The 22,523-nt window shown below is 37.6% G+C and overlaps 1 protein-coding gene across 6 annotated transcripts in view; it reads right to left on the minus strand.

Annotated features, from left to right (window-relative positions):
• Positions 1 to 10,273: 10,273 nt before the first annotated feature.
• mapk6 (mitogen-activated protein kinase 6) overlaps positions 10,274 to 22,523 on the minus strand; it is a 43,442-nt gene continuing 31,192 nt past the window's right edge. For all 6 annotated transcript variants that reach the window (XM_048563140.2, XM_048563136.2, XM_048563139.2 and 3 more), the window contains exons 3-6: positions 15,095 to 15,239; positions 14,607 to 14,771; positions 13,960 to 14,161; positions 10,274 to 12,777 (exon numbers count right to left, since the gene is read on the minus strand). In XM_048563140.2, coding sequence (XP_048419097.1) covers positions 11,643 to 12,777; positions 13,960 to 14,161; positions 14,607 to 14,771; positions 15,095 to 15,239 — 1,647 coding nt within the window. In that variant the 3' untranslated portion in view covers positions 10,274 to 11,642. The remainder of the gene's footprint in view (positions 12,778 to 13,959; positions 14,162 to 14,606; positions 14,772 to 15,094; positions 15,240 to 22,523) is intronic.

Genomic DNA, 22,523 nt, shown 5'->3' on the forward strand with positions numbered 1-22,523 from the left:
TGGAACAATGATGAAATTTGGCATTGGATTTATTGCAGTTGTACCAGATCACAAAGTCACGAATTCGCTTTAACTGAGAGAAGCCAAGTTTGCTAAGTTCTCAGTTTAAAACTAGATTTTTGAACTGATAACTCACTTATTTTGTAACATGACACAGCATCAGCATCAGAGCTTTAAAATCAGATTTTCAAGGATCCTGAATGAACCTTGTGCCCATTTCTTTCCATTTTCTCTCTCCTTTAAAGTCAAAAGCTCCCACATTAATTCATCCAGGAATCAAGACAGACCGATCAGTAACTGGGAAGCTGAGGTTAGCAATGTCTGTGGTGGGAAGATCACAGATGGGTTATTGTCTTTAGTAAGAGGGGATAATTGAGATGGGCAAGATCAGAATCACAGCTGCTTAATCCCTGAGGTCTCTGATTGAATTGAGAATGTCATTGAAGCCAAACTGTTTATTTATAGAAGGAGTTGGTGGGGTCTGAGGGTGGGTGGGGTCACATACATCTGTCTGGTGCTTTATGTGCCTGCTTAATGGGAGACTTGATAGAGGTCTACACGATTGGAAGATGCATAGATATAGGGTTGATGGCCAGAATCTTTTTCTCAGAGTTGAAATGTCTAATTCTAGCGGTGTATGAATTTAAGCTGACGGGGGAAGGTTCAAAGATGTGAGAAACAAGTTATTCACATAGGGAGTGGTGGGAGTCTGGAACATGCTGCCAGGGGTGGTGGTGGAGGCAGATACGATAGGGAGTGGTGGGAGTCTGGAACATGCTGCCAGGGGTGGTGGTGGAGGCAGATACGATAGGGGTGTTTAAAGGACTTCTAGATAAGTACATAAATATGCAAGGAATGGAGGGATGTTGGCCAAGGGCAGGCAGGAGGGATTAGTTTAATTTGGTGTCAAGTTCAGCACAACATGTAGGCCAAAGGGCCCATTTCTGTGCTGTATTGTGCTACGTTAAAACGGCAGAATGAAAATTTGAACTTGCTGCAGGAGAATCTGATCACATCAGGATACCCCTCGACAGCAAATTCAGCTGGCCGTTGTCTTGGATTTTAACAGGTGGACAGAGTTAAGCCTGCCCTCTCAATGCTTATTTTGGCCTGGATTTAGGGACTGGCAGCTGGGGTTCCACAGTCCCTCACCCTGTCCTTGTGTGAAAACAAGAGGTCAAGAGCAAGTCAGGGGTTGAAGAGGACATTGGCAGCACTTTCACATTCTTGTCTCTGCCCATTCATGACTCCTCAGCTGCAAGTGACTAATCCCCATGATCTTTGAATTGCCTCATTCAGTAATGTTGGACCCATATTCTGTTTCATAGAGGAACAATCCAATATTGAAATTAATACACATAACTTGGCCAAGATTATTTAAATGGGAAGTAGATTCAAAATGAGGAAAATTCTAACAAATGTTCCACTCTGTGGGCTTGACTGTAATGATGCATACTCATTTGCATTTGCTCAACTCACTAGTCATTCAGTGGATGTTGGCATCACTGACAAAGCTGACATTTACGGTCAGCCTTTAATTGCCCTCAAGAAGGTAATGGCAACTGCTGCAAACCTATGTTGTTGCATGCTAACTGTGAGACAGACCACAAACTTTCGCAATTTGAATCTGCTTTTGGAGTAGCAGGTGGATAGAAGTAGGGTATGAATACATACGTGGTGGGTAGTGGTGAACTGTTGCAAACCTTTGTTGTAGTATTAATGCAAGCGTGTGTGACTCAAGCGTGACATATAGACCAGAAAAGGTGAGTTAAGTGGGTTTCTTCTTTAAAGGTGAACAGGATGGGTTTTTACAACAATTCAGTGTTTAAAGGTCACTATTACCAGATTTCCTAATTCAGATTTATTTCAGTCATATGGTGGGATTGGAACTCATGTCTGTAAATCAGGTGTCTGATTTATGATTCTAGGAATATAACCACCATACTACCTATTGGATATTAGTCATTGGTTATTGCTGGAATGAATGAACAAAATATCCTTACAATTAAACTGCAAACATTTGCAGATGGTAAATATAAAACTCCATCTTTCCCTTGATTTAACTTCATTCATACAACTAAAGCTCTGTATCATACCACTCGTTCATGCATTTAACAGATGGAACAGGCCAGTTATTTTAAATTCACAATTAATCCTCAATATTATTTGTAATTCATTGCACAAATTCTGCTTTAGCTCACAAAACATCTTTATAATTTTGATGTTTAGTTCCTGAATTAGAGTGCCTTGTTGGTTACTGTGAGAAAGTACATTTCACAACATTCTGCAACTGTGTCATAACTTTCCAATAAATTGGAGCACCACAACATAGTCATCAGAAACCGGAACCCAAATAATTATTGTACATGTATTTGTCAAGAGATGAGAATGAGAAGTGGTTAAGACTGCTGCTATGATGTTTGAAATTGCTTCAAATTCTGATTTCTTTTATGTTTTAAAGGTTTTAAAATGCTGAACAATTTCCAGACATACATAATTATGAATTAGTAAATAATAAAATATGAAATTATTCTGTAATTTTAACTAAACGGCTTTAGAATATTAATGTCAAAATCACTGATTTTTACATAATTTGAGCTGTGGTTTTTAGATCTGGAATTCTCTTCGCTAAAGTTGTGCATATTTGCTTAATTGAATTTTTCAAGACCAGTGTTAACAAAGTTTTACTAGGTTAGTAAATCAAGGTGAAATGGACCACTAGCAGGGAAACAATGTTTTCATACAGGTAAACCAAGATGTAATGTGGCCAAATATTCCCATGTCACTTTAAAATGTCTGTCATTTATCGTTATTGTGGTGCTTATAATTTCTCTTCAGTACAATTATGTGTAGTGAAAACAAACTAAGATTACCTGACTTTCTTTCCAATAATCATGAATAAAAATAATTGGTCAGATTTGAGTATTAATAATAGAAGCAAAACAGAAAGCATATAATCATAAAAGCAAAAGAAAAAGCATATAACACGGAAAAGGGCAGTGGGAAGCCAGAGGATTGGGAAGTCTACAAAGGTCAACAGACGACAACAAAAGAAGAAAAAAGGAGGGACAAGAACAAATATTTAAGGTAAGTTAGCCAGTAATGGAAAAGAAGATTGCAAATTTCTGTAGAAATAAAAAGGTCAAAAGAAAGGCAAAATTGGGCATTGGGCCGCTGGAAAATAATGCCGCAAAAGTAGCAATGGGGAGCAGAGAAATGGCAGAAGAACTGAACAAGTACTTTGCATCAGTCTTCACGGTAGAGGACACACGTAACATCCCAAATATTCAAGAGTCGGAAGTTGGGGGGGCGCGGTGGTGAGCATAATGGACATCACAAAGGACAAAGTGCTAGAAAACTGTAAGATCTGAAGATTGCTAAATCACCTGCACCAGATGGACTACACAACAAAATTCTGAAAGAGATAGCCAAAGAGATAGCAGAAGCATTAGTGGTGATCTTTCATGAATCACTGGTGTCAGGATGGGTCCCAAAGGATTGGAAAATCGCTAATGTAACCCCTCTGTTTAAGAAGGGAGTAAGGCAAAAGACGGGAAATTACAGGCTGGTCTCAACCACTCATAACTTTTGGTGTCCATTGTGAAGGATGATATTTCTGAATGCCTGAAAGTCCATGGTAAAATAGGGCAAAGTCAGCAAAGTTTTATCAAGGGGAGGTCATACTTGACAATTGTACTAGGATTCTTTGAGGAGGTGTTGAGCAGGTTAGACCAGGGACAGCCAATGGATGATGTTATCTACCTGGACTTCCAGAAGCCCTTTGATAAGATGCTGAACAGGAGGCTGCTAAGTAAGAAAAAGGCCCACGGTGTTAGAGGCAAGGTACTAAGATGAATAGGAGATTGGTTGTCTGGCAGAAAGCAGAGAGTGGGGATAAAAGGGTCCTTCTCAGAATGGCAGCCAGTGACTACTGGTTTTCTGCAAGGGTCAGTGTTAGGACCATAACTTTTCACCTTACACATTAGTGATCTAGATGAAGGAACTGAGAGCCTTCTGGCTACATTTGCAGATGATACAAAGACAGGTGGAGGGACAGGTAGTATTAAGGAGGCAAGGAGGCTGCAGAAGGATGTAAACAGATTAGGAGAGTGGGCAAAGATGTGGCAGCTGGAATAGAACATGGAAAACTGTGAGGTCGTGCAATTTGGTTAGAAGAATAGAGGCATAGGCTACTTTTTAAATGGGGAGAAAATTCAGAAATCTCAAGTGTAAACAGACTTGGGAGTCCTAGTCCAGGATTTTCTTAAAGTAAACTTGAGTTGGTAGTTAGAAAGGCAAATACATCGGCATTTATTTTGAGGACTAGAATATAAAAGCAGGGGTGTACTTCTAAGGCTCTGTAAGGCTCTGGTCAGACCACATTTAGAATATTGTGAGGACTTTTGGGCCCACTACGTCAGAAAGGATGTACTGGCTCTGGAGTGATCCCAGGAATGTAAGGCTTAACATATGAGCAACGTTTGAGGACCCTGTGTCTATACTCAGTGGAGTTCAGAAGGATGAGGGGAAGATCTAATTGAAACTTATGAAATAGTGAACAGCTTACACAGAATGGATGTTGGGAATGTGTTTCCATTGGTAGGAGAGACCAGAACCTGAGGGCACAGCCTTAGAGTAAAGGGAAGACCCTTTAGAACGGAGATATGGAGAAACTTCTTCAGCCAGAGAGTGATGAATCTATGGAATTCACTGTCACAGAAGGCTGTGGAGGCTAGGTCACTGAGTATATTTAAGACAGAAATAGATTGGTTCTCGATTGTCAAGGGGATCAAACGTTACAGGGAGAAAGCAGGAGAATGGGTTTGAGAAACATATCAGCCACGATTGAAGGCAGAGCAGATTCAATGGGCTGAAAGGCCCAATTTCTGCTCCTATGCCTGAAGGTCAAATGGTCTAACTGGCAAATAACTCGACTCCCCATCCACAAGGCACAACTCAATGGAGTGATGGAATACTCTTCACTTGCCTGGATAAGTACAGCTCCTGTAAAGCACTACACCATCCAAGACAAAACAGCACACGTTTGGCACTCTATCCAAATATATCCAAAACATTTACCACCTCCATCACTGATGCAGCAGCAGCTATCATCTACTAAAAGGACTACAGTAACTTACCAATTTTTCAAGCCCTTTATGTCTTCCAACTAATATGACAACAGCAGCAGATACCTGGCGACACCACCATCTGCAAGACTGCTGTCAGGACACACACCATCCTTCAAACTATGTCACCATTGTTCCACTATCAATGGGTCATCTGCTGCTACTCCCTTCCTAACAGCACTGTTAGTGTACCAACGCCACTGGAGTCTCACCAGCACCTTGTCAAGTTCAGTTACGGATGGGCAATTAATGGTGGCCCAGCCTAGAATGCCCACATGCCATGAATGAATAAAGGGTAAATATTTCACTGGAGCATAATCAGGCAAAAACTGACACTGACTCAACAAATTGTGGACAGATGTCTAAAAGTTTACTAGAAGAGGTAGGTTTTAAGAAGCATTGTGGGAATTGAGAATTAAGTGGATGGCTGTCAATCGGTGTACAAATGGAACAGAAGGAAACAAATGAGGTGTGAGCCAAAGAAGAGGAATAAACTCAAATGATTGCATGGCACGTGCTCCATAAATTTCAGAAAACATAGTGTAGTTTAACAGGATAATTCATTTTCAGTTTCTAAGTTACTGTCTTTTTGCCTGCATTAAATTAATGGACTGGATTTTGCAGCCAATTGGATGGGGGGATAACAATGCTTACCACTTATCTTGAAAAGAACTGCCCACAAAGATACAAGAATCTTTGTAGCACTCCCTCCAGTGCCAGAAGACGCTGACTCAAACATTTATCTGGAAGGTTTCATCTTAATGGTTGGAATGATTCTGCAGGGATTTCAACATGACATCAATTTTAATCCATTCAAACCAGACTAAAGTTAATTTTGTACACTGGGAGGCTTAAGAGGGCTGCTGTAAAAAGAGGAACTTAACTGCAAATTTAAAGGTCATGTGTTTAAGCACATGCAAGCTGCCTTTTTTTTGTAATCAGCATATCCCATTCACCAGTTGCAGTATCAAGTGCAAACATGTAGATTAGACAATGCATCTGTAAGCCGTACCATCTGGCTGTGGTGAGTCATCAAATGCTTTGGTTGAATCACATTTCCGTCTCCTTGATAGGAGATTGCAAACTTAGGGTGTATGTAACCAGCAACCATTGAGTTAGTAGGACTGTTAGCCAAATAAAATGTCAAGTTAAGAATAGTGAGAATTTAATAGATTTGAAAAGTAAATCTCAAATTTTGAGATAAGGGTTGAGTGTATGCAGCTGGTTCACTCAGCCAAACCATAGTCAATGAGATCTTGTCACTGCTGATAAACAATGAATAGGTGTTTGACGTTAAGTTTCCATTTAAATAACAAAAATCAAGGCCACCCAGCAATGGCATTGTCAAGTATGATAAAAGTCTATATAAAAGTACAGTAGTGCACATCCAGTCATTTCCTGTTTTATGCTGAAGGGGTGTTCTAACTGGGGGACACAAGTATATTAAATTAGCACATTGTCTTTGAGGTTGTAGATAGAATTCAGCCCAAGCTGACTGGGTAGCCATTTTTCACCTCTGTTGAGATGCCTGCATGAAATAAGTATCTGAACCCAGTTCCATTTGGGCAGAAGCCATAAACTTGCACAACATGGTTACCTCAGAGTTGACGTGCATGGTTGATAATGAAGTCAGCCTGTTTGCGATTAGGGCTAAAGTACATTACAGGTGAAAGACTGAGGGAGCTTTCCTCTGCAGCTAATTGTGTTGAATGATTGGTGCTAAAATGGAAAAGTATCCAATTTTGCTGTAATAATATATGTTTACTGGAGAGAAATCAAGAAGTAATCTTGATGCTCCTTGAAGAGTGTGTTCCTATTCAAAAAGATTTAGGCAGCTTTTTCAGAAGCAATCCAAAAAAAACCACATACAATACCCTCATAACTAAGATAAGCCACAGCACATTTGATTCAGCACCATCCATGTTACTTTTTAAACTGAAAACAGTACCTAACGCTGCAAATTCTCAGTCTTCAATCTACTTTTCAAGAATATATAGTTCCTTTTTAAAAAAAGGATGATTCTGCTTCAAAAATACTTCACCCGGTTAAAATCACTTACAAACTTGTTACCAGATATGATTTACTCAAAAATAAAAACAAGCGTGGGTTGGTAGTTGTCCTTCTCGTCATGTTTTCCTAACCATCAACCAGTAAGTACTCCTGCGTATTAACCGAGGAGGAAACCTCTTGGATCTGAAATGGCCCTTTGTCTCATTCAGATGTACTACTGACATGTGGGCAATTGGAGTCTTCCTTATCCCCTCGATTCCCTGACGGACCAAAAATCTATTGATCTATTTCCTTAAATGTATTCAATGATGGAGCATCCGCATCTCTCTGAGGTAATGAATTCAAAAGACTCATGGCCCTTTGAATAAAGTGATTTCTCCCAATCTCAGTCCTAATTGACTGGCTCCTTATCCTATCTGATGTATCTTGCGACACCTGCTTATTTCTGAACATATTCAGAGTCCTTAGCTGTAAATTCAGCCAATTTCCACTATAAGGAGGGCCTTTTCCCAAGTCTGATAAATTATACTCTCATCTTCAGCTATCATTTTTCTCAGTTGTAAAGAACCTTGGCTGGTGCAGTGATTCAGGATACTTGGCACAATGTTGAGGGACCAATTAAAATGGTATGCAGACCAGAGTTCACGTAACACTTTGTTGAATGTAACAGCAAAATTTTGAGATACGGGAACTGATGAGAGATCCTGGCTGCATAGCACTGAGATTACTGCCCACAAGTTAGCCTCTCCTTCCCATGCAAGTCCAGCTTCAAACAATTAAAAGGCACTCAAGTAATTGCACAATACACTGGGCACATCATAGGCCAGTATTTCAAGCACCAGTCAGCCATTGCTCCTGCTTTTAAGTCAAGCAGTTGGCATGGTTTGTTCACAATTGGCCACTTACCAAGAAGCCACGACATTTCAAAAATAATTGAGTGCTTTGTAACATACTATGCATACAAAAAGCAATACATAGCCATGATCTGCTTCCAATGAAGCTCAGAAGAATGGTGATCTTAAATACAAATGATCCCGAGTATGGATGCTGAAAGGATGTTCACTCCCCACATCCGTTAAGGCAAGAACATGGGGGCACTGTTTAAAAATAAGCAATTTCCCATTTAACATCGAAAGCAGAATTTTCCTTCTCCTTCCCTCCCCCAAGGCTGGCAAGTCTTTGGAATTCTATTTTCAAGACAACAGTGAATGAATAGTGTAAAATAAGACAGATGGATAGATTCTTGATTCTAACAAAGGAGTCAATGGTTACAGGTGGCAGCTAGAAGAGTGGGTTGAGGCCACAATCAGATCTAACATAATCTTAATAAGTGAGAAAGCAGGGTAAAGGGCCATTTGGCCTACTCATTGCAAACTTGGGAGTGACAGAATTACAAACACACAAGTTCTTTTACTAAAATGCAAAGGTAGGAGAAACAATAAATCTCAATCTTGATTAGTGCATATCATCCTAGTTCAACTCCATTTTAAAAGTTTTTATCTATCATTGTCATGCGTACTGAGATAGAGTGAAAAGTATTGTGTGGCACGCTAACCAGACAAATCATAAGATATATCAGGGTAAAGAACAGAATATAGAATATAATGTCAGAGCTACACAGGCATGCATGTTTTTCCCAAATTGGGGAAGTGGGTCCTTCCTGTTTTGCTAGATTATCTTAAGAAGAAGGTGAGGATACAATTAAACTCGACGTCTGCCCATATTCCAAAGATGGCTGAGGGCAGGCAGCTAAAATGTGTTTCTTTTTACCTCATTCATATAATTTGAGAGAGAATGAACTGCACTCTGATTTTTCAGAAAGTGTTCCAAACTGGAATGTGCCAGTGGAGAATGCACCTTGAAATCCAACCATGGCTTTTAGTTAGGTATATTATGATTCCACAGCTGAAGGAACACTTTTAGAGTAAAGTGATAGTGTAAAAGCATGTCACTTGACTTTAGTGAACAATGTCATTGCAAGTGGTTACTGTTTATTACAGAATATTTATGTCTGGCATATTCTCAACTGCTTGGACATGGTAAGGTCACAATTGTACTGAAGCAGTACATGTGGTACTGGAGCTGGCAATTAGAACACTGAAGAGAACCCTCCAGATTATCTAGAGGTACACTTTTTGGAGCTGCATCAGAGTGAAAGAAGGCCACCCTACTACCAGAACACATCCACTTCTGTGTCCGCAAATCTACAGCCTCTATACCCTGCTGCATCTCATGTATTCATACTTGCCTGCTATGCATCAGTGCAGTAGAGCTTTGCAATCAGTATGAAAAAATAATTCTATGTGCTATATTCTGAACCTATGGCTCACACTGGTTTGAGAAATTACAAACTTAAAGCTTAAAACTACATCTCACCACCAGAGAAGTAAACCTCCAAATCAAGTTTCCAATTCCTACAGCTCATCTACATCATGCAAACCACAATGTCGCTGGAAATTATGTTCAATCAAGCTGATGACCTACGATACAGAATAGGAGGTATATCTACTTGCAAAAAGATGGAATGAGCCAAGTGTGAAAGAATCACGCTAAAGACATTGAAAAACATGCATTGCATTAAGTGTTCCAATTAAAAATGGACAATGGAAAGGAGGTAGGGGAAACAAACACTCAAAGGATGGTTATTAGTGTTACATGGGGACATCGGGAAAATCAGAGTAAAAATTCATACTGCAACTTTTGCAAAAACTATTTTACAAACATAATGGTGCATTTAACAAATTAAATAATTTTGTTTTACAATGTATACCCTTCATCATTTTATACTGCACAGAACAAACTGCACATAAAATGGCTGGAAATTAAATGTGGAGTTAAATTCTACATTCCACTTTTGCTAGTTGTGCAATATGATTTGAATTTTATTTTTGCAAACAGGCTGTGGCACAAACTTCCAATCTTCCTTCAATGGGGATCACAGCAGAGTAATCTACAGAATATAACAAGTGTGTACTAATGGTTCCTTTTTTCTCAGCTGCTAGCAGCATGTACTAGTGCAAGCATTTGTTCCAGTTACAACAATTGCCCAACTCAAAAGGATTTCTTTAAATTCTATTAAAGACAGATTTTCCAGGCAAAAATTAACATAGTTCAAGTAACACAGCAAGTCACAAGCATTTAGGTTTAGGTTATGTTTATTTGTTCATTTTTGGAATTTTTGGGGGAAGAGGATGAGAACCAATAATACAGAAACTTAGTATCTAAATTGGTAAATGCAAATAAATTTCCAGAAATAATTCTACATGCTATATTCTGAACCTATGGAAATCATGCTGGCTTGAGAAATTACAAATTTAATAAAAATGTACAATAAAAATAAAGATGAAAATTCGACATTCATCTTACTGTTGTCTATATTTTTTAAACTTTTACAGAAATGTTTGCAACTCAGTTATTTCCATGCAGAGATTCTAATCTTAAATTTTAAGCAAATTAAACAGTGAATTTAAGACTTCTTGGAGCATTTCCAAAATCAGCTTTGAAATGAATTCTAAATTGTTCGAAGGTTTATTCAATGGGAAGTTAAGCATCACTAAAATGTACCAATTCCTATATATAGTGATTGCTCTTTTCAAAACAAGCCAAATACTAAAGACAGGAAAATGGGAAAAGCATTAGGACAAGGTGATTTTCATTGTACACAATTAACTATAGTGCCAAATATGAAGTTAGCTTCAAAATGCCCCAAAATCACAATGAAACTATAAAATTAAAATAAATACAGAAAAAATCTTACATCTGCTAAAATAAATAATGTATCTGAACACTGTACTATGGAAAATGCATACCAGAAAGTTACAAGTACTGACAGCTTTTCAAACAGGGAACAACTGCTAGTACAGTGATGCTGGCTAAGTTCACGCCCATGCTGTGAAGCATTGAAGGTGGCTCAAGGTCAGCCACTCTTTGCCGTTACCTTGAGGTAGATAACACATGCGTACCATGTTCTGCATTCATTTGCTGGTTTTGCTGGCATCACATGTTTAAGAAACATTTAAGCTATCAGAAAATGTCTAATGTACTGCCGGGGAGAAACAAACGCACTTTACTGCTTGGACTTAAACACTTTTAATTTGAGTTCAAATGAATTTTTAAAAATCTCATGCAAATATATTTCAACGTGTATTTGCCAAAATGGAAACAATTCCATTTGCAAAACAAGTAGACGGTGATTGGTGGCTTTTTTAAAATTCACCAAAATATGTCTACTTGGCCTAGTGCATTTTCACACCACTGTTTCATAGTCACAATTTTCTGCATTAGTCTTTTTTGTCTTAATGTACATATTTTAAACCGTGTGCAAATGACGTAAGTTTACAAAAAATTAAAATGCAATGTCAAAATAATTTGACGTGTAAAAATGGTAAACCATTCAAACCAAAAGGAGCACAGTTTGAACTTACAAAAATAAGATTCCAGAATTAAGAAAAGAAGACAAATGCACATAGTAAAGTATACAAAACAAATGTCTGCTGAGTGTTCTATTCAGTTCAAATGTTTCAAGATGCTACTATAGGTCTTATGAGGAATCTGAGGAGACAGTTTTGCAGCGGCAGGTGCTAAAGTGGTCTGAATCGCTTTAGATTTCAGTGGTGAACTGACAGGATTGTCAAACTGGGGAATACCAATGGACTCCAGCTGCTTGCTGAATGGGATCTCCCCATTCTTGCTCACTTCTTTCACACACTCTTCACTAATTCTTTCCCCCAGTTTCCTGTCACTTGCCGGCTCAGATTCTGCGATTTCTACATCATCCTTTTTGTTGAATAACTTGTCTAAATAACTAGTGAATGTACTTTTTTCTAGCTGCTCATCCTTCCTGTTGTCCCAACAAACATCTTCATCTAGGTGAATTAGAAAACTTTGCTCTTCACCATCGCTTCCATCAATTGCAAACTGGCAATCCCATGGATTCTGACTTCGATATTCCAGTTGAGCCAAATTGGCCATTCCTTTCTCCTCCTTCTCCTGACTGACAGACTTGCAATTTGACATTGAACTTTTCAGGTCCAATTTGGATACTGAACTGTTCAAGTCATTCAGCTTATCTATATCACAAGACTCAGGCTGCAAACTAAGCTTGATGGTGCTTGCCATGAAAGAATCAAAGTCAAACCCCCGAATCTTCTCTTTGCCCTTCTCAGCAATCTGGTGCGTTGCCTCCACCAAAGCTAACTGTGCTTTCACCAGTCCATTCTTTTCACACTTCGACTTGCCTTTTTTATCTGGCTTATCTCTGCTCTGCTCTTTCCAGTTAGATAGGTCTATAATAAGTTTGGGCTCATAGTAATGATTTACTTCACTCTCCCTCCACACCAAGTTATCCAAGTAGGATGGTGACCCCACTTTGTAATTACAGGTGTGACCACATTCTAGATCACAGTATTTGTTTTCATGGTGATCTGAATGTGGCCAAGAATGTTCAGTGGAAAAGTTCAAGTCAAATGCAGGATCCTCCAAATACTTTTCACGTTCGCCATCTAAATACTTGCGAGGGTCCACTTGTACCTCATCTTCTTCAGTCATGTCAGACATTGCTCGTGGATCTCGTTGAACATCATCTGCTTCAAAGTTACTGTGCAAAGGCCAGTCATGGTCTGACAATTCACTTTCTTGGTATCTGAAATAAACAATTTAAGCAATGGATATCCAGGACATCAGGTATAATTTCAACACCTTAGAATGATTCCAAAGTTGAAACTTCATCTTGCTGAAATACCACAGACCGCTTTAGTTTACATTAATATACATTGCATATGTGATTTTAAAAAAAACTATCCAAAGACCTAACTTGGAAACTCATAACTTCATCTTTGGATCTAACTCTGTGTGGATAAATGGGACAAATGATCCTTTCTTGGATTAAAAACAAAGTTGCTGGAAAAGCTCAGCAGGTATGGCAACATTAGTAAAGGAAAAAAAACAGCGTTAAAACAGGGTCTGGTGACCGAACTGTTCTGAAGACGAGTCACTGGGCCCAAAACGTTAACTCTATTTTCCCTCACAGATGCTGCCAGACCTGCTGAGCTTTTCCAGCAACTTTGTTTTTGCTCCTGATTTACAGCATCCACAGCTTCTTTGGTTTTTATTGTTTCTTGGATACCTACTAAAATTAGGAAGTCCCAATTCAGTTAAACATGGAACTAGCAATTCAAGATTTATCACTGGTAGATCACTTTTTAAAAATGTAATTTATTCTAATTGGGCAGCAAGCCAGGGCAATAATGTTTCCACAATGAAATATAGGGAGAAGCTTTATACCATCTTAGGAAACAGTACATATCTAGTAAGCACTAAACCTCTGAAAAGAAACAAAAACTTCAAAGATTTTTGATTCCACGCCATAAAGCAGGTATATTGCTTATCATTGGAGTTTATTCCCCAGCAAGCTGGGTCATTGAATATAATCAAGCTAAGACAGCTTCTTGATACACAAACGATCAAGGGTTAGGAGGGAGACAAGAAATTCAAGTTAAAGGCTGTAATCAGAACAAGCACATCTTTACTGAATGGCAGAAAAGGTTCGAGCAGTTAAATGATCTATGCCAGCTCCTTACCTCTTACATTATGCTCTTAATCTTAAAAAGGGGCATTATTTTCAATGTTGCAGAGAAACACCAATATACCCAAACGAAATAATTCTCTAAAACAAAGCCAAAGATAATAAAGCTACTTGGTTTGGTTATATCTAAAAGTAACCCATTTTCAATCTAATTAGTGGATACATTTATCAAAAGAAAACCTTAGGAACAATATTTTACCGAACACAAGATAAATAATGTATTAGAAATGAATTAATTACCTGTCCCAGTTGTAAATATGGCTGTGACTTTCATCCATTAGCAAAATCTCATCAACTTCGTCCTCAATGTGAAAGGGGTGGGTAGATGTGGGTTCATCCAAAGGGAAGGAATAAATACTCATGTACGGATGGGCCAATGCTTCAGCCGCTGTCAGTCTGTCCATTGGATTGAAGGTCAAAATTTGTTCCAAAAAATCCAATGCTAAGTTTTAAAAGAAAAATAGATTTTTATAGAAGCCTTTCAACTTCTCCTTGTGCTCCAACTCTGCAAATATATTTATCCTATTAATCTCCAATCTGAACATTCACAAATAATTGGAACATCCAATAATTTCCAACACTAGTGATAAGAGGAAGGCAATCTTTTCCTGAACTGCACCAATCTAATTCAAAATGAATGTTAAAAAGCAAGATCCTGGTTTTCCCTTCAGGTTTCCCTCCCTTCTGTTTTGGGCACACAGTGCAGCCAAAATTAGGAAACCAGCTGACGGGTTGTTACGGTACCTTTCCAGGTCATTTATATAATGCAATTTAGAAGACAACTTATTTTGTGCTGATGTAATGAACTCAACAAACAGCAAAGATAAATCTGTATTCTCTTTGAATGAATTCAAAGTTAAGATGAAGAGTTACAGATTATTAAGTACCTTCAACACAGACACCAGGGAGTAGCTGTGGCAATGGATTGTGGGGTTCTGTCATGTCATTTTGTATATAAACTGGAATCACACCCAATAACTCCTGAAGGTCTTCTTCATGGATTACAGGGATGGAATTAAGAATCAGCTGCATTTGCTCCAGCTCATGAGCACCTAAACAAGGATTTTAAAAGAAAACTTGAATATTTGAAGGGATAAACCATCAACAAGCTCACCAGAACATCAGTTCCACAAGTGTAGGAATCAAGAAAATAGGAATTACACACTTAACAGTCAAACAGCTTTGAAACATTCCATTCAATTTTACAGTATGAAATATCTCAACTCTACAAATGGAGTGTTACATAATACACAGTACAAATGCTTAAATCATTAACATGAGCATTTAGAAAAGTAATTGCTTACTTCAAAGCAAAGCTATTTAGTGTCAGCTAAAATACTGTGCAATAACATCTCAGTAATTCAGCAACACCAACCTGCAAAAAGTGTTTTCCCAGTCAGCATTTCAGCAAAGATGCAGCCAGCAGCCCACATGTCAATGGCTTTGGTGTAGTTGTTGGGAGAGAGGAGGAGACGTGGAGATCTGTACCACTTCGTAACCAGTCCTTCAGACAGATAGCCCTAGAAAACAAGCCATATTTTTTTTCCCTCTAAAGAACCATTGGACGTTGAGTCATTTATATTCCAAAACAGTAAAACAATCTGTACATGCTTCACTTAAATGCATTTGGCTGGTTTACAGATCTTCTTTATTATCCACTCCTGTAAAATGTTAGTTAAGACATGCAGCAATCTGGAAATTGACTTTTTGGAAACTGCTCATGTTTTACAAAAGTAACCACTGATTCACTTGATCAAACTTGTTGGGGAAATGCTTACATTATTGGTCTATCACAAATATTTAAAAAGAGTAAATTGTCAGCAAGCATCATAAGCCTTTATTTACTCCAGTCATGAATGACCAGATCAGTGCTGTGAGATTGTCTTCCAGAAGTGCTACGATATGAAAAAAATGCTGTCCAATCCTATAAATATAGTACATACTGTTCTTTCATTACTTGAACTATATAAAATTCAAGTTTTTGCTTGTTTGTGCGTGTAAACACTTGTTACACCCAGTCAAAATGCAACCAAAATGCAAGTGACCAAAAAATTCATTCTGGACACTATTCTGACACAACTGAAAAATGTTTAATATTCAGTTCAAAATATTACACAAATTGAAAGTTAGTCAGTTGTGAAAAGAACAAATTAAAGCATAATTATGGCTCCACCTTATTCAAGATTTTACACTATTTTCTCTTATTACCAGTAAACATAGTTAATTCTTCCTTAGAAATTGCTTATGATCAACTAGTGGACACATAGAGAAGATATTCACACATCTCAGCTGCAATTTAAAATAGGCCATAATGGAAGTTTTGAATGCAAGTCATCAAAATTAAGTGTATTTTAATTAAGTTTGCTATTATTCATTTTAATCTATATTACAATGCATCTTTCACATCATTCTCTTTGAATTCACCTCATTTACCTTTTTCTACTAATGTGCATTTGCTTCCTAGCTGTAGGGCTAAAGGATATAGCAATAAATGGCTGTTTAACAATCCACCTGTTAGTACTGTATCTCGAATGAGGAAATAATTAAAGGTTGAGCTCCTGAGAAGGACAATTATCCCTCCTGCTTTGGTCAGTAACTATAAAGACTAACTTTTCAGCTATCCCTAGAACAGGTTTATGTGCTTCACCAAAGATCCCACAAACTGAAAAATCATACCCAAGTGATTATGAAGCTTTTAGAAACAAATGTAAGATGATACTGGAGGAGGTACTGTGTTGAAAAAGCAAGTTTGAGCTATTTACCTGTGTGTAATTTATTTATGCAACTGCACAAAATTTTCTTTGGCACATTTGTAAATGAAAGTGAAAACAACAACTTAATTAGCAAAAAGCTGGACTTACTCACTTCTGAATCCCAATCACCCAGCATCCATTACTCTACTGTTACTGTAAATATGTAATCTATACACTTCCAGAACACATCTCCCCCTCTCCACCAAAACTGCAGGGTCACCTGCAAGAAGGACTTGCAGGTGGCCTGCTTCTTGACCTCCACTAGTCTTTCCTAATAAAGTACCAAGTGAACTAAGGTACGCCATGTCCAAGACCTACAGGATTCTAAAGCTTATGTCTTGTCTTAAAGCAGAGATCAAAAACTGACCATAATTGGAGAATCAAAGAGACACTTTTTGGCTTTAGCACTCAGCATTCCTGCAATGCTCTCTCGGCTAGTTACCGCCGCAACTATGTCTCCAGCCAATACTAACCACAAATACTGGGGGTATTCTGGTTTTGGCACAAACTTAGCCGAATGGCTCTACTCATTGGAGCAGCCATTGCTCCAAGTTTAGAAAGGTCTGCATAAGGAGGATAAAAGGCTGCATACAGTGGTATTCAGACAAAAACAAAAATTTCTGAAAACGCTCAGCTAATCAGATCAGCAATTCCTGCTTCAAGTGAACATACGTCAAATGAGAAATGGCAGGGCTGGGCTGTGAATAGCAGAATGAGCACTCACCATCAGGTTCACACATGAAGAATGGCCATTTCAGAGCTACTGGAGGGCCACTGCTTGTGGAACCATGTCCTGGCACAAACTGCTGCCTTCAGGAAGGGGAGGGAGAGAGGTCTGGAGAAAACAAAGGGACCCTTGTACGTGGAATGTTTAGGAAAAAAATTAGCCACATGGAAAATCTGTGCATTATCAACATTTACTGAAAAATTTATATTCATGTGCAAATTTAAATAGTCACAATAAATAATTACTAACCCTAAAGTAGCAATATGCCAAGAAATGCCCAACTTATTTTGACTATATATATTGGGTACCAATTAGTTACTGGAATCTTCAGGAACTAATTGAAAGTCGGCAATTTCATTTTTCAAAAATTCAGTTGAGGAACTTATTAAAATAATAAAATCAAAGTATATTCAATAGCTCAATGAGGTTATCCTGGAAACTGAGAGCCAGATCTTCTCATCAGTGCTGTTAACTGATCTCAGCCATAGGAACATTGCACAAACAAGTGCCCTTGTCCCTGGATTAAGTAAACAAAAATTCCACGTTTCCCACTCTAGATTGCTAGCCACCATCCCTTACTGTGACCACTAGCAGTTAAGGGCTGAAATCAGACTCAGTGATCTCTTCACTTGATAGCAAGGCTCAAATGAGCAATGTTTGCTCATGGATCGGACTATTAAGCATTGCCCATGAGACTGAGCTACTATGTAGCAAACTGGTGGAAGCAGTAGTTAGGAACTAGTTGGCAATTCCAGTTAGGCAAGTTGCACAGTAATAAAACACTGATTTTTTTTTAAAAAAGACAATTAGAGATTGAAATTATTTTAACGGTACATGTTTGGTTACACAAGCATTTACACAAGTACGGAACATGCCACCAATGAGCGCATCAGCCAAGTGAATATGAAAACTACAAAACCCAAGTGGGGTCTCTAGGTTTAAAATTAAACAAATAACACTGGAACCAAATGGCTTGTCACAAAGTAAAAGCATACTAACAAGTTTAGGTGTATAAAATCTTCTACTCCAACAAAGAAGCTACTTCTTTAATAGTAAAACTACATGTGCCTTCCTAGTGTCAAGTTGAAATACTAGAGCTAAGAAATCAAATGAAATAAAATCAGACAGACTTACAATGAATGAAAGAAACTAAAAGCACCGACAATTCTATCTTATGAATGCATTCCAGAGCAAAATAATGGGCAAATGAAAAGAATATAAATGCAATCAGCTAGGAAACAGACCATTAAAACCTTCTGATTCAAAATAGGAAAACCACCTATATCCATTTGTATCGAATAACATGTTAGGCTAAATAGCAAGAAAAGAATGATTTTAAACTCAGCCCAAACAAACCAAATATGTTAATATTGGCTAGCTTTACATGGGCATGTTTGCAAAGAACTGGTTTAGAAAATCAATGAACATGTTTAAAATAAATATCTTGTTATTTGTGCCAGTCAATTATCTGATGAAAAAGTACTTGGAATATACAAAATTCTACACTCTTTATTCTTACTGATGCAATTTCAAAGATGTACCTACAAACTTGATGACCTATCAACATGTACTCACTGCAAGGCTATACTGTCAAAATCATCTCCCACTTCTGACTGGAAAATTACAGAGGCCTTGAAATTATTCCATCAAGTTGAGTTAACAATACCATGAACCAAAACGGAAAAAAAATTAACTTCTCCACATGCAAAGCCTGATTAAGGGGAAACCAACATAGTTCCTGGGTGCCAGAACTGCATAATATGAATAGGCTTGGATTTGTGTAGATCAAAAAAAAACTCTCAGATTTAATATTTTGTCACCAGCTGACATGTAATCTGTCTCAAATTATCATCACCACACATTGCAAAAGCTGCATGTTTGTAAAACATTTAAGAAAAACAGATCTATGGAATAATAAATCCAACAGATCTAATGTATAAAGTGAATGCTGGCTTTGACAAGCAATACTTGTGTCACTTCAAACTTTATATTCCATTTTTAATGTATTCTCTGGTTCAAAGCAGTTTTCAGCGTTTGAGGGCACATACATTAGTAAATCAGTAAGTTTATGTTTAATTGGACCTTAATTTACTCAATCTCAAGTAATGCTATATTTCAGTAGATAATAAAAATACAGGAATAATAGCAAATGTTAGAAACACACGTGTCAGTCAGGTTATAACGTGTGGGATATGTTGTAAAGACAACCAGACATTTTTTCTCCAGGCCGTGTGATGCATCTCCATTTACTATTTGATACTTCTAGCCCAAAAAAAAACTTGAAAACAAAATAAGCCTCAACAGAAATAATGTTTTATTGAATTTGGTGGCAAACTGAAAGTGTTTTAAAATTCTAGAAGTTACTGCCAAATATTAACTTATAGACCTTATATACCACCTTTGGGTTCAGGAATCGTTTGTGAAAAATTGTGCAATCCTTTACAATTACACGGATGCTCCCAAATATTCATTTTGTTGTAGAGAACGTATCTTGAAGATGGGGAAGGCACCTGAGTTTAAATAAACCTGGTGAGGTATTTAAATTTGAGCAAATGGAGAGGAGTGTTACCCAGTAGTTGTTGCCACACCTTCCCAATTGCTCATTCTCAAGAAAAAGGTCAATAATATATTTAAATAATGCAAACATAAATCTTCATTTACGAGGAAAATACTAGGTAAAAGAAAGATCATTTTGTTTATTGAAAACAGAGCTGCAAATTATTAAATTTAGAACTGACCAGAGGCTACGTATTCAATTAAGATCAACAAGTCTTAATCTGACTTTCAATTGTAGAAACAGGACTTTTCTTTTTAAAATGGGAAGTTAGAAATTCCAAAAAGTCACATTATATTTATGTGAAATTGAACAAGGCAACATGTTATGAAAAATGAGCTGAAAAGTTGGAAAGGGCTCCAAATTTAGGAGAAGGCATTGCCCTAACTGAAAAACATCCCAAGTCTGTGATCTCTGTGTGTAATAATTTAGTTCCAAACTTTGTGGTAGTCAGAATGGACAAGAATTTAAACCCTGACCTACCGAGAAAAATAAACCATGTTAAAATAACATTGACAAAGCAAGTAACTCAAAACAGGTTACAACCAAGCTGCAAAACTCACTCCAAAATTAAACCAAATGATCAAGTACAAAGGTCATTGACCAAATCACTGAAGCTTCACGTGTGATGCTAAACATTTATGGAATTAGTTTTTGCAGCACTACTTCAGTTATCAGTATTTGACAACTAGCATTTTCCTTTTCTCAATTCAAAAAGCTAAGTTACGTTTACATACTGAGCAATAGGAACAATTTTTCTGCAGTTTGCTCCATTACAAATTAATACTGGTATCCCATATATAGAGCAAAGGCTGATCTAGTACACAACATGACCTCTAGACTTTTACCCCAAAATCCCAATCTCCGCAGGTGCCACTCACTCACTGCTGACTCACTGAGGTCAAAAAGAAAAGAACAGCATACCAATGAAGGTGGTTGTTCAGTTTCTCATGCATGCACATTAACATGTGATGTCAAAGCTACTAACTTTCCAGGCAGTTGAAGTCGAAACATTGTATAATTTCAAGGAGTTGGATTTCACACGTATAGCTAAAGAGATCAAAGGAAATGGAGGAAAAGTGGGAATAGGCTATTGAGCTGAATAATCAGTCACGATCATAATGAATAGCGGATTTAGATCAAGGGCCGAACAGTTTATGACAGCTCACATTTTCTGTTTAATGCTATTTTTGAAGGCAAGGTTGGAGAAAATAGTCTCCACACTGCCTCCTCTGCAATGGCAAGATGATAGGTGCAAATGGACTTTAGCTCCTCAAAACTGCAGTTCATATAGAAACCAATCCCTTATTTTTTGGTTAAAAACTGTCTTGGAAACTCAACATTTGTGCAAATATGCATGGCATTTATTTCACTGCTAAACCCCTGACGGATAGATTGATTAGGTCAAGGTGCATTACAGAACACTTAGGCTTCCAGGATATTTGGTGCAATGCTATTTATCATTCGTTCAATTAAAACTTGGCTCCTTTGATTGTAAATTATTGTTTACTGTACTGATTATATTCAGTAATCTTTCCGCACCAAAATTTGATGAGAGCACTGATGTATAGCAAAACATGCACACCGTCCAACAGACTTTTTTTAAAACTTTAAGCTAACAGTTAGTTCAGCCATGTGCCTACCAAATAAGAGTTTTGTAATCAATCCTTCCAGAAAGATATTCCCACTACTGAAAATGTCTCAAAGTACTTAAAGCCTTGAAATCTGGCAGACAGTTTTTGGAAGAAATGCCAAATGAAGATTATTTTTAAATTTAAGAATTGACTGACTGACTTGGCACACATTTGAATAGAAAGAAAGCAAAAAAGGTGCACCTTAAGCACAACGATGCTAATGTCTGAAACACATTCAAATTTTACATTATGAAAACAAGTCACATTTGAGTGCTTCATAAAGATTGTTACAGATTTGTCTATTTTCAATTAAAAATAATCTATCCTATATACATTATGTTATCTTCGCACAGCCATCATGCTCACATCACATGAAATAGGTTTATGCTACTCAGCCTAATTGCTCATTCTGAGAATATTCTATTTGTTAGGGTCAGTAACCAACACAATCTTGGTCAATATCAAACACCAAGAAAGTAATCATCTAAGATTTTAGCAATAGAGAGAAAGACAATACTCAAGACAAAAACAGATTGAGTACCTCCCCGCCACCTCCCCGAAAGGTTGGGTGTACTAAAAGTAAACTGTTATGTGACCCAGATCAGAAGCATGCTTGATTACTGAAGGAAGTAAAGTTTGGAATTGTTGGAGGCTCTGGTCAGAATATTTCAATTCGCCTTCGATAAAGCAACAGTAGTAGAAACAGAAGAATCGCAGGTGCAACACCTTTGATTAAAAAAAAGACAGAAAACAAAGGTGGCAACTGCAAGCAACTTAATGTCAGTTAGCTATTAACACTGGACAAAATTAAATTGTCGTCATTTGGAAAACTATGAGGCAGCAAATTAAAGTTAGCACGCAATTATTAAAGGAAGATCTAGATTTACTTTCTTTGATGCAATAATAGAATAAAGTTATGGGTAGAGTACTTAAGTTGTGGACTTGTTAGAAGTACCAAATAATAAAGCCCAAGGCATTAAAGAGACAGTCACAGCATGGCTGAAAAACTGGCTATGGCATAGAAAGCAAAAAGTGATGAACAGATTTTAAAAAAAAAAGATTTGGTGGTGAAGAGGGGCTTGGAGAAGGGTGTATACTGTGCAATTCCCCAAGGGTCAGCATTGGCACCGTTTTCA

Source organism: Stegostoma tigrinum, chromosome 33 (genome assembly GCF_030684315.1).
Source record: "Stegostoma tigrinum isolate sSteTig4 chromosome 33, sSteTig4.hap1, whole genome shotgun sequence".
Classification (NCBI taxonomy): Eukaryota; Metazoa; Chordata; class Chondrichthyes; order Orectolobiformes; family Stegostomatidae; genus Stegostoma; species Stegostoma tigrinum.